Below are 12,767 nucleotides of genomic sequence, written 5' to 3'. Positions count from 1 at the left end.
CTATCCAGGGTGCTATACCTAAAATAGGCTGGCTTCTAAGATTTACATTCCTGCTTTAAAAAAAAAGATAGCAAGAGAACAAAGAAAAATTGATCCTATGAGTAAAATAGAAATGTCATGCTCTATCTGAATCATGAAAGAACAAAATGTCAGTTCAGTGTCCCTTTAAGCTTAGAGTGAGCATTCCTGCCTATATGTCCTGGTGCAAAATAAAATGGTTTCCATAATTATCCTCTTTGTGTAAGAGATCTTATTGTAATGGAAAAAGCGAGAGCTCTCATGTTTGTTTACTGATTTTAGAGAGAAATTCCACCACTACTCTGTGTTATAAGAAATCACTATCTTGCTTCTAGTCTGTGATACAAGTGAATTTCAGAAAACTCTCTGGTTGAAAAAGAAGATTTTACTTATCTGCACTTTCATAGTACAAAGTCCACAGCACCGTTTTATATCAAACTGTACTTTATTAATACAGCTTCATAGGTACAGGACAAACACAAGTCAAGGATCAGATACCCTTAATCATGCTTATACAATAAGCATGATTAAGGGTATGTGACCCGAAACGTTGATTGTGTTGATCCTGTACCTATGAAGATGTATTAATAAAGTACAGATTGAAATAAAACGGTGCTGTGGACTTTTTACTTTAAAAATTGAGGGATAATTGCAGTCAACCCATTCCCGTGGGCATTGATTTGATGTATGGTGCTGTACAAAAGTTGTAAAACATATCTTTACTTTGGCATGCAAGAGAGTGCCCCTGTATATATTACAGGATATGATTAGAGCTCTCCTGTGTTGTGTTTCTGGTATATTTACAATCTCTTTTGCCTTTAATCGCTGGTTTATAAAAGAGCAAGCCCTATTGCTTAGCATCTGTTATAGCTACAATATAAGGGGTTTTCTGGAGCTACTCTCTGTTGCCAGGACCCCTACTTGATGTAAAGAGAAAACTCTTCTGCATCTACTAAATCATCTCCTACATTTTGTGCCAGTAAACAGTAATGGTTCTGTACTCTCACCATAAACTGTATAACATATCAACATGTATTGCTAAACATCAAAATATCCCGTAGTACACAGAAATGATACACACAGAAATGCCATATCTGGTGCATTTTACATCCCTCAGCAGCGCTTTCTCTGTGTATTACTGGAATTTTAGAAATCTGATGTTTTATGCCACTTATGGTGTCGGTAAGGAGCCGCTACTTGTTTACTGGCACACAATGTAAGTGCATGAGTTTGGTGTCTCACTGGAATCCCTCACTGGAATCATTGTAGGACATGGTCTGAGACAAGTAACGGTTCTGCAGGCTGAATCCGGTAACGGGTCTGCAGGCTGAATCCGGTAACGGGTCTGCAGGCTGTATCCGGTAACGGGTTTATTAGCTGAATCTGGTAACGGGTTTATTAGCTGAATCCGGTAACAGGTCTGCAGCCTGAATCCGGTACCGGGTCTGCAGGCTGAATCCGGTAACGGGTCTGCAGGCTGAATCCAGTAACGGGTCTGCAGGCTGAATCCGGTAACGGGTCTGCAGGCTGAATCCGGTAACGGGTCTGCAGGCTGAATCCGCTAACGGGTCTGCAGGCTGAATCCGGTAACGGGTCTGCAGGCTGAATTCGGTAACGGGTCTGAAGGCTGATTTTGGTAACGGGTCTATTAGCTGAATCCGGTAACGGGTCTGCAGCCTGAATCCGGTAACGGGTCTGCAGCCTGAATCCGGTAACGGGTCTGCAGCCTGAATCCGGTAACGGGTCTGCAGCCTGAATCTGGTAACGGGTCTGCAGGCTGAATCCGATAACGGGTCTGCAGGCTGAATCCGGTAACGGTTCTGCAGGCTGAAACCGGTAAGGGTCTGCAGGCTGAATCCGGTAACGGGTCTGCAGGCTGAATCCGGTAACGGGTCTGCAGGCTGAATCCGGTAACTGGTCTGCAGGCTGAATCCGGTTATGGGTTTATTAGCTGAATCCGGTAACAGGTCTGTAGCCTGAATCCGGTACCGGGTCTGTAGCCTGAATCCGGTACCGGGTCTGCAGGCTGAATCCGGTACCGGGTCTGCAGGCTGAATCCGGTACCGGGTCTGCAGGCTGAATCCGGTAACGGGTCTGCTGGCTGAATCCGGTAACGGGTCTGCAGGCTGAATCCGGTAACGGGTCTGCAGGCTGAATCCGGTAACGGGTCTGAAGGCTGAATCCGGTAACGGGTCTGAAGGCTGAATCCGGTAACGTGTCTATTAGCTGAATCCAATAACGGGTCTGCAGCCTTAATCCGGTAACGGGTCTGCAGGCTGAATATGGTAACGGGTCTGCAGGCTGAATCTGGTAACGGGTCTGCAGGCTGAATCTGGTAACGGGTCTGCAGGCTGAATCTGGTAACGGGTCTGCAGGCGGAATTCGGTAACGGGTCTATTAGCCGAATCCGGTAACGGGTCTATTAGCCGAATCCAGTAACGGGTCTGCAGGCTGAATCCAGAGGTAATTTATGAGGTGCTCTTTATAATCACCTAAAGGACTAAGCACATTTATAAAGTACTTCAGAAATAATTACAGTAGTTGATCTCCTACATCTTCTTGGCATAAGAGACAAAGATTTTCTGAATATTCTATATGGTTTAATAGATTATTAATATTATTATTATTTTATTTATAAAGCGTCAGCATATTCTGCAGCGCTGTCTATGGGTACAATTGAGATAAGTAAAACAATGATACAATACTTGTAAGGAACAAGACAAAACTTGACAAATACAGGAGGAATTGAGGGCCCTATTCCCGTGGGAACTTACAATCTAGAACGGTAGGAGGATGAGAAACAGGAGGTGGAGACTGCAAGGTTAAGAATGATGTTAAAGGGACATGAAACCCAAGCATTTTCTTTCATCATTCAGATAGAGAATACTATTTTAAACAACTTACCAATTTACTTCTCCTAGTAATCCTACCTAGGTATCCTTTTCAGCTAAGGATAAAAAGAGAAAAAAAAAACAAATTAGATAATAGAAGTAAATTGGAAAGTTGTTTAAAATTACATGCTTTATCGGAATCGTGAAGGGAATAAATTGAGTTTCATTTCCATTTAATACAGAGTTATATGAGGGCAATTATTAGGAAAGTGGAATGGATTTGTTACTAAGTTGGGTGTTTGTCTTCCCTGAGCAAAAGCAGGAAGGAAGAGTGAGTAGGTTATTGCAGTAGTCAAGTCGGGAAACTAGATGATTCTTCTGCCGCAATTCCATAGTTTAAAAAGGAGCTCCCTGCATCATCTCATTGGAACAAGCAATAGATTTTCTCTTTCCCTGATGTTCGAAAGAGGGAGACCTCCTGTATCACCTGCTCTATGTAGAGAGAGTTCTTTTCTACCTTTTGTTTTCTTTCTAATATTGGTGAGAGTCCACGATTCATTCATTACTGTTGGGAATTCATCACTTGGCCACTAAAAGGAGGCAAAGACACCCTACAGTAAAAGCTTAACTATCAATCCTACTTCCTGTTCCCTCCCAGTATTTCTTTGCCTCGTTCATAGGAGCAGGTAAAGATAGAGGTGTTCATGATGTTATTTTATTTAAATGCAATCTGGTCGTTAATGGGGTTTTTTTCTACAGACTTTCTTAGTCTTTTGGGTGAGAAGGCCACTTCTGTTTCTTTAGCTTCATGGTTGAAGAGTTTGCTTGGTGGCGGAACAGTAACTGATTTTACGTATTCCAGCTCAGTTGACTCATTCTGTGTCTACTTCTTGGGCTTTCAGGGATGAGGGTTCAGTGGAACAAATTTGCAGGTTTGCAATGTGATGTATCGCTTGAGTCGGAACAGTGTTAGCAGGAAGATTCTTCAGACTATAGTATCTGGTAAATAGGTGCCTGCCCTATTTTTCCTTTTGTCCCACCCATTTTTTTTTGTGTGGACTTCACAGCTTAGGTATTAATTCCCAACAGTAATTAATGAATCGTGGACTCTCACCACAATTAGAAAAGAAAACATAATTTATGTTTACCTCATAAATTTCTTTCTTTTTTATTGGTGAGAGTCCACGAACCCTCCCAATTTTTGTTAGTGGCGGATGTTTTAGTTTCTACCTCTTTATCCTACTATCTTTCTTACTTCTTCCTCCTATACTTGGCTATATGAAATACTGGGAGGGAACAGGAAGCAGGAGAGACATTTAGCCACCAATCAGCAAGCGCTACCCAGGTGCTGAACCAAATATGGGCTGGCTCCAAAGCTTACATTCCTGCTTTTCAAATAAATATAATAAGAGAACGAAGAAAAATTGATGATAGGAGAAAATGAGAAAGTTGTGTAAAAATTCCTGCCTTATCTGAATCATGAAAGAAAAAATTTGAGTTTCATATCCCTTTAAGCTTTTACTGTAGGGTATATTTACCTCCTCCTGGTGGCCAGGTGATGAATTCCCAATATTAATGAATGAATTGTGGACTCTCACCACCAAGAAAGAAAGACCTTTATCAGGTAAGAATAAATTATGTTGTTTTACAGTACTTTTACCTATATTTGCTACTTTGTGTCAACATAATTACTTCCTGGAATCTCTGATATCCATCAGCTTCTGGAGATCAGAAGTGTTTAACTTTCTCTTCTGACACGGTGACATCAGCAACCTCGAACCTTCTATGTTTGCAATGAGTCACACAGGTAGTCAACTTGTGGTATCGCATATAAACTACAAATGTGGCACACCCAGTTTTACTTCCTCGTGAGAAACTATGGTTTATCCTGTGAGCAGGGAAACGTTTAAGGGAGTCATAAGTCATCTTCATTCAGTGGGTGGAAAACTGTAAGGAGGCACAGAATTATTGTGATAAAAGTTATGGCTGTTTTATAGCGTTTATATTGCATTAGGTGCCTTTTGTACCCTTATTCAAATTCAGAGCTCACAGGTGCTATGTGTTCATCAGTGATGACGCAAATTAAAGGGACACTGAACCCAAATTTTTTCTTTCGTGATTCAGATAGAGCATGCAATTTTAAGCAACTTTCTAATTTACTCTTTTTTTTATTATCAAATTTTATTCATTCTCTTGGTATCTTTATTTGAAAAGCAAGAATGTAAGTTTAGAAGCTGGACCATGTTTGGTGAACAACCTGGATTGTTCGTGCTGATTGGTGGATAAATTCACCCACCAATAAACAAGTGCTGTCCAGCGTCTGATCAAAAAATTGTTTGGCTCCTTAGCTTAGATGCCTTCTTTTTCAAATAAAGATAGCAAGAGAAGGAAGAAAAATTGATAATAGGAGTAAATTAGAAAGTTGCTTAAAATTGCGTGCTCTGTCTGAATCATGAAAGAAACAATTTGGGTTCAGTGTTTCTTTAACTCATCCCAAAAGCAATATATGCTCTCTGAGCAGGTGCAGTGTTTGAATGCATGTGGCATATTTACATCCTGCTATACTGTCATCACTTTTACTAGAAACATTTTTGTAATTTAAATATTATTGCTTATATTCAAAACTGAAATGCATTCTTGTGCATTTCAATATGGAGTTTTATGTCCCTTTAACCAATTTTATTTTATTTATTTGTTTTTAACAAAGTTGCAGTCAGATTGACATAATAGTTTAAAGTGATGGTAAATTCAAGCGTTTATCAAACGCTAGGATTTACCATCACTAAAAATAAAGTGAAGTTTAAGTGATCAGTTATTAAAAAAAGGGTGCTAAACTCACTCTGACTGTGCCACTGCACCTCACTAAACTCAGCAGCTCTGGCCGGCCACGGCACAGCGCTCTTCTTCCAATGAGGGGACGTTTGCACCTCTAAGCCAATAGCCGCGCTAGCATGCAGAGCACTGTCAGCTGACTCACTCGGCTATTGGTTTAGAGGTGCAAATGTCACCTCATTGGTTGAAGAGCGCTGTGCTGTGGGAGGCCAGAGCCGCTGAGTTTAGCGAGGTTCAACGGCACAGTCAGGGTGAGTTTAGCACCCTTTTTTAATCACTGATGACTTAAACGCCACTTTATTTTGTAGTGATGGTAAATCCTAGCGTTTGTTAACCCCTTAAGGACCACAGCACTTTTCCATTTTCTGTCCATTTGGGACCAAGGCTATTTTTACATTTCTGCAGTGTTTGTGTTTAGCTGTAATTTTCCGCTTACTCATTTACTGTACCCACACATATTATATACCGTTTTTCTCGCCATTAAATGGACTTTCTAAAGATACCATTATTTTCATCATATCTTATAATTTACTATAAAAAAAATTATAAAATATGAGGAAAAAATGGAAAAAAACACACTTTTTCTAACTTTGAACCCCAAAATCTGTTACACATCTACAACCACCAAAAAACACCCATGCTAAATAGTTTCTAAATTTTGTCCTGAGTTTAGAAATACCCAATGTTTACACGTTCTTTGTTTTTTTTGCAAGTTATAGGGAAATAAATACAAGTAGCACTTTGCTATTTCCAAACCACTTTTTTTCAAAATTAGCGCTAGTTACATTGGGACACTGATATCTTTCAGGAATACCTGAATATCCCTTGACATGTATATATTTTTTTTTAGAAGACATCCCAAAGTATTGATCTAGGCCCATTTTAGTATATTTCATGCAACCATTTCACTACCAAATGCGATCAAATAAAAAAAATTGTTCACTTTTTCACAAATTGTTTCACAAACTTTAGGTTTCTCACTGAAATTATTTACAAACAACTTGTGCAATTATGGCATAAATGGTTGTAAATGCTTCTCTGGGATCCCCTTTGTTCAGAAATAGCAGACATTTATGGCTTTGGCATTGCTTTTTGGTATTTAGAAGGCCGCTAAACGCCACTGCGCACCACACGTGTATTATGCCCAGCATTGAAGGGGTTAATTAGGGAGCTTGTAGGGAGCTTGTAGGGTTAATTTTAGCTTTAGTATAATGTAGTAGACAACCCAAAGTATTGATCTAGGTCCATTTTGGTATATTTCATGCCACCATTTCACCGCCAAATGCGAACAAATAAAAAAAAGCGTTACATTTTTCACAATTTTAGGTTTCTCACTGAAATTATTAACAAACAGCTTGTGCAATTATGGCATAAATTGTTGTAAAAGCTTCTCTGGGATCCCCTTTGTTCAGAAATAGCAGACATATATGGCTTTGGCTTTGCTTTTTGGTAATTAGAAGGCAGCTAAATGCCGTTGCGCACCACACGTGTATAATGCCCAGCATTGAAGGGGTTAATTAGGGAGCTTGTAGGGTTAATTTTAGCTTTAGTGTAGGTATCAACCTCCCACATGACACATCACACCCCCTGATCCCTCCCAAACAGCTCTCTTCCCTCCCCCACCCCACAATTGTCCCCGCCATCTTAAGTACTGGCAGTAAGTCTGCCAGTACTAAAATAAGAGTTTTTTGGGGATTTAAAAAAAAAAAAAACAATAATAATTCTGCTCTGTAGGATCCCCCCTTAGCCCCTAACCTCCCTGATCCCCCCCAAACAGCTCTCTAACCCCCCTCTCTGCCTTATTATGCGCCATATTGGGTACTGGCAGCTGTCTGCCAGTACCCAGTTTGAAATCAAATGTTTTTTTATCAAATTTTTTTATTTTATTATTTAAAAAATACTATTTTCTGTAGTGTAGCTGCCCCCCCTCAACCCCCAACCTCCCACCCTCCCAGATCGTTAAAATGTTTTATGATGCCACCCTCTCTCCCACCAAGTACCACGGTTGTTCCATAGTGTAGGTTTCCCACCCCCCGCGCGCGCGCACCCGCTCCCGTGCACGCGCGCGCACTCGATCCCGCCCCCCTTCCCACCAATGGCCGCCCACCCGCCTCCCTGGATCAGCTCCCACCCACCAACGAACATGGCCATTGATGGCCGATGCAGAGAGGGCCACAGGGTGGCTCTCTCTGCATCGGACGGCTAAAAAATGTTATAGCAGGATGCCTCAATATCGAGGCATCACTGCTATAACATGAAAGCAGTTGGAAGTGATCAGGATCGCTTGCACTGCTTTCAAAGACCAACAACGTACGGGGTACGTCCTTGGTCATTAACTGCATTTTTTTGCAGGACGTACCCCATACGTCGTTGGTCGTTAAGGGGTTAAACACTCGGATTTACCATCACTTTAACAAATCAGACTCCAAAAAAACAGGAAAAAAAGGAAATATCAGAGAAATATTGGATCACAATTATTTGATGTTCAATATTAGCAACTCAACAGCCTGAATATTCCTAAAGTTGGTTTCTTAAAATGATAAGTTAATTTAATGGCTGACTATGTATCTCTTTCCAAATGCTAGTTGTACTGTGTTCTAAACACAGAAATAGTATTAGCATATTTAAATATCTTATAGGTTACCTCTAAATCCAGAAACAGAGGAAAGACATTTTTTTTAGAAATGAAACACAGCTGATAACTGAACTACAGGTTAAAGGGATATGAAGCCCACAAATGTTATTTTGTGATTCAGACAGAACATACCATTTTAAAAAAGTTTAAAATTTGCTTTGTTCCTATGATTTTGTGGGTTGAAGAGATATCTAGATAGGCATCTGGAGCACTACATTTAGAAAGTTGTTACAAGTTTCATGTTCTATCTGAATTGTGAAATAAAAAATTTGGGTTTCATATCCCTTTAAGACAATCTAATATAATGTGTTTCCCTTTTACCATCATTTTTATTTTTATATTTGCATTTCCGTGATGAACTGCATCATCTCCTTTCCTTTTGTCTCTTACTTTGCTTCCCTCTTGCTAAAGGTATTCGAGCATATGAGCAGCTAGGACAGAGAGCATTTGGATCCTGCGGGAAGATTTTGGCTGCTCTCATCATAACCGTTCACAACATTGGTGGTGAGTTTAAAGTCATTTGCTGGTCATTGTAATACTTGGTTAATTCCAGGGATTGGATCACTGAACCAATACCAATGTCTGCAGTGCGTTGTCTTGTGTTTTTTTGTACACTTATACCTGACCTGACTTATTTCACTGAACCAATACAAATATTTGCAGTGTGTTGTCTTTTTGATTATTGTACATTTACACCAGACCTGACCTGACTTATTTCACTGAACCAATACCAATGTCTGCAGTGTGTTGTCTTGTGATTTTTATACATGTACACCTGACCTGACTTATTTCACTGAACCCATACCAATGTCTGCAGTGTGTTGTCTTGTGATTTTTATACATGTACACCTGACCTGACTTATTTCACTGAACCAATACCAATGTCTGCAGTGTGTTGTCTTGTGATTTTTATACATGTACACCTGACCTGACTTATTTCACTGAACCCATACCAATGTCTGCAGTGTGTTGTCTTGTGATTTTTATACATGTACACCTGACCTGACTTATTTCACTGAACCAATACCAATGTCTGCAGTGTGTTGTCTTGTGATTTTTATACATGTACACCTGACCTGACTTATTTCACTGAACCCATACCAATGTCTGCAGTGTGTTGTCTTGTGATTTTTATACATGTACACCTGACCTGACTTATTTCACTGAACCAATACCAATGTCTGCAGTGTGTTGTCTTGTGATTTTTATACATGTACACCTGACCTGACTTATTTCACTGAACCAATACCAATGTCTGCAGTGTGTTGTCTTGTGATTTTTATACACTTACACCTGACCTGACTTATTTAACTGAACCAATACCAATGTCTGCAGTGTGTTGTCTTGTGATTTTTTTACACTTACACCTGACCTGACTTATTTCACTGAACCAATACCAATGTCTGCAGTCTGTTGTCTTGTGATTTTTATACACGTACACCTGACCTGACTTATTTCACTGAACCAATACCAATGTCTGCAGTGTGTTGTCTTGTGACTTTTATACACTTACACCTGACCTGACTTATTTCACTGAACCAATACCAATGTCTGCAGTGTGTTGTCTTCTGATGTTTATACACTTACACCTGACCTGACTTATTTCACTGAACCAATACCAATGTCTGCAGTTTGTTGTCTTGTGATTTTTGTACACTTATACCTGACCTGACTTATTTCACTGAACCAATACCAATGTCTGCAGTTTGTTGTCTTGTGATTTTTGTACACTTACACGTCGTCTTGTTTTCCAGCAATGTCAAGTTACTTGTACATCATCAAGTCTGAGCTTCCCCTTGTGATCCAAACCTTCCAGGGTCTGACCAAAAATTCTGGGTAAGACCGGTGTAATAGATTTGCGTTAACCTGTGTGTATTTGTTTTTAACCCGTTTTGTGCGTAGAGATATTACCATTAGTGTGCTTGCTTCCTTTGATGCCTTTCTCCCATGCAGGGCTTGGTACTTGGATGGAAATGTTCTGATTATCATCGTTAGCATCACCATTATTCTTCCTTTGGCACTTATGAAACATTTAGGTAAGATCTGCGTACTAGATTACATAGATGCCACTTCGAGATAGGCCTACATCATGTCAATGGGTCTGTCCGTTAACTGCATGTAAAGGGGGAAGTCTGAGCCGTCTAGGAATTGTGTTTTTGGTGTTAAAGGGTGGGCTGAGTGTGATAACCGCCCGTCTGTTTTCTTTCCCTGTAGGGTATCTGGGTTATACCAGTGGCTTCTCTCTGACTTGTATGGTCTTCTTCCTGTGCTCGGTATGTAAGAGGAATGCTACAGATTCTATATATATTAATATTCTATATATAGGAATGCTATAGATTAATCCTTCATTTTCTATTAAAAAGGAAAAATAACTGTTAAGAAGTCATCGTTTAAAACAAGAACACGATTGTAAATGCTTTTAAAAAACTTATTTTGTATAAAGATCTTTTGCAATCTGGTAATTCATTTCTGATATATACAGTGTATATATAAAAATGGAATTTAATGTCCCTTTAACTATGTTAGCTCTATTATCTCCCCAACCTCCCACCCTCCTTCTATTGACCCATGTTAAACAAACCTCTCTTCTCTTGCCAGGTTATCTATAAGAGGACTGTGATCTCATGCCCCTTTCAGCCACTGAACACCACCCTCACCGTCTACACCAATGGACATAATGAAACCATGTCTGAAGATGAGGATGTGTGTACTGCCAAGATATTCACCATCAATTCCCAGGTGAGACTATGCTGAGCCTTTATTTTTATGGAACTACTTATACAATAGTTAGAATCTGTAGCACAATACTGATTCATTATGGATTATGATGGTGGAAATTTCAGGTGAGAAATACTTTAATTATGGTGAAGTTGGATGAAAGATTGACTATTTAACAGGCTAAATGGATTAATAGGGGCTTATACCACATTGCGGACACTTTACATGACTATACTATTCTAAAGTATTATAATTAGTCCTGTGGGAACCATAAATCATGTGAAAACAAAAATAAGGTAAACTTTGAGAAAATATTCCATGGTATCGGCTTTACTATAATTTCAGGGCAAGATAGTCTAGAACAATGGTACAGTATATATGGACTTCGCTGTGCAAGTTAATTGAGAGTTGACTTACAATATAATTTTGCTCATAGGGGAAAGATATATGGTAGAGAGAGATTAAACCTTCCTGTTTATTTATTTCGTCTCTCGCTATTAACATATGTCCCGTCCTGCGATAATTGGTAAATGTGTAAATGGTGACCATGTGATATGTAACTGATAATATCTAGCTGAAATGTCCTTGGACGACTTGATATGTTTTACACTGATGTTTGTGTTATTTCTTATATATTGTTTGTTAAAAACCCAATAAAGTTTTTTGTTTTTAAAAAAAAAAAACTATTTAGGGTATACTTAAAGGATCATAAAACCCAAATTTTTTCTTTTATGATTTAGAAAGAGCATGTAATTTTTAACAACTTTCTAATTTACTTCTATTATCTAATTTGCTTCATTATCTTGATATCCTATGCTGAAAAACATATCCAGATAGGCTCAGTAGCTGCTGATTGGTGGCTGCACACAGATGCCTCGTGTGATTGGTTCACCCATGTGCATTGCTATTTCTTCAACAAAGGATACCTAAAGAATGAAGCAAATTAGATAATACAAGTAAATTGGAATATTGCTTAAAATTGTATTCTCTACCTGAATCATGAAAGAAAATGTTTGGGTTTAGTGTCCCCTTAAAGGGACATGATACCCAAATGTTAAAACACTAGAAAGTGATGCAGCATAGCTGTAAAAAGCTGACTAGAAAATATCACCTGAACATCTCTATGTAAAAAAGAAAGATATTTTACCTCAAAAGTTCCTCAGTAGCCACATCCCATTGTAAAGGACTTCTAAGCAGCAAATCAGTATGTCTGTCCCGGGACAGCTAAGGGATTGAGCTTTGTGCACTCTCATCTTATTTCCCTATTCAGTTTAAAGGAAGTTTACTATGAAATCTCATGAGAGTTAAGTGAAATCTCATGAGGGCAGCAGCTGAATTATAACTTTTTACACAGAACTTACTCTGCTGAGCTGAGGAGATTGTGAGGTAAAATATCTTCCTTTTTTACATAGAGATGCTCATGTGATATTTTCCTGTCAGCTTTTTACAGTTATACTGCATCAGTTTCAAGTGATTTAGCATATGAGTATTATGTCCCTTTAAAGATTTAGAAGTTGAGTGTATCAGCGAATCAGTGCAGAGTATTGAGGTGAGGAAAGTCAGGTCATGAGACTGGATGGCAACTTGAAGAGTGTTTGGTGATTGGAGCTGAGATATAGGTAGCTGAAGTGGTTCTGAGGATAAAGGGAACCATGGGGGGGTGACTCAGTGAAATGCTGTAGGTCAGTCAGGTGGTTAAAGAGGCTTGTCTTTATATGGCAGTGCACAGCAGT

At 39.2% G+C, this 12,767-nt stretch overlaps 1 protein-coding gene across 4 annotated transcripts in view; it reads left to right on the top strand.

Annotated features, from left to right (window-relative positions):
* Positions 1-12,767, top strand: part of SLC38A5 (solute carrier family 38 member 5) — a 204,267-nt gene that overhangs the window by 116,688 nt on the left and 74,812 nt on the right. For all 4 annotated transcript variants that reach the window (XM_053695700.1, XM_053695702.1, XM_053695703.1 and 1 more), the window contains 5 exons: positions 8,728-8,820; positions 10,071-10,152; positions 10,270-10,352; positions 10,531-10,589; positions 10,915-11,055. In XM_053695700.1, the coding sequence (XP_053551675.1) occupies positions 8,728-8,820; positions 10,071-10,152; positions 10,270-10,352; positions 10,531-10,589; positions 10,915-11,055 (458 nt within the window). The remainder of the gene's footprint in view (positions 1-8,727; positions 8,821-10,070; positions 10,153-10,269; positions 10,353-10,530; positions 10,590-10,914; positions 11,056-12,767) is intronic.

This window comes from Bombina bombina, chromosome 12 (assembly GCF_027579735.1).
Source record: "Bombina bombina isolate aBomBom1 chromosome 12, aBomBom1.pri, whole genome shotgun sequence".
NCBI lineage: Eukaryota > Metazoa > Chordata > Amphibia > Anura > Bombinatoridae > Bombina > Bombina bombina.
The sequence above is the reverse complement of the archived record's forward strand: the minus strand, read 5'-3'. Positions and strand labels throughout refer to the sequence as shown.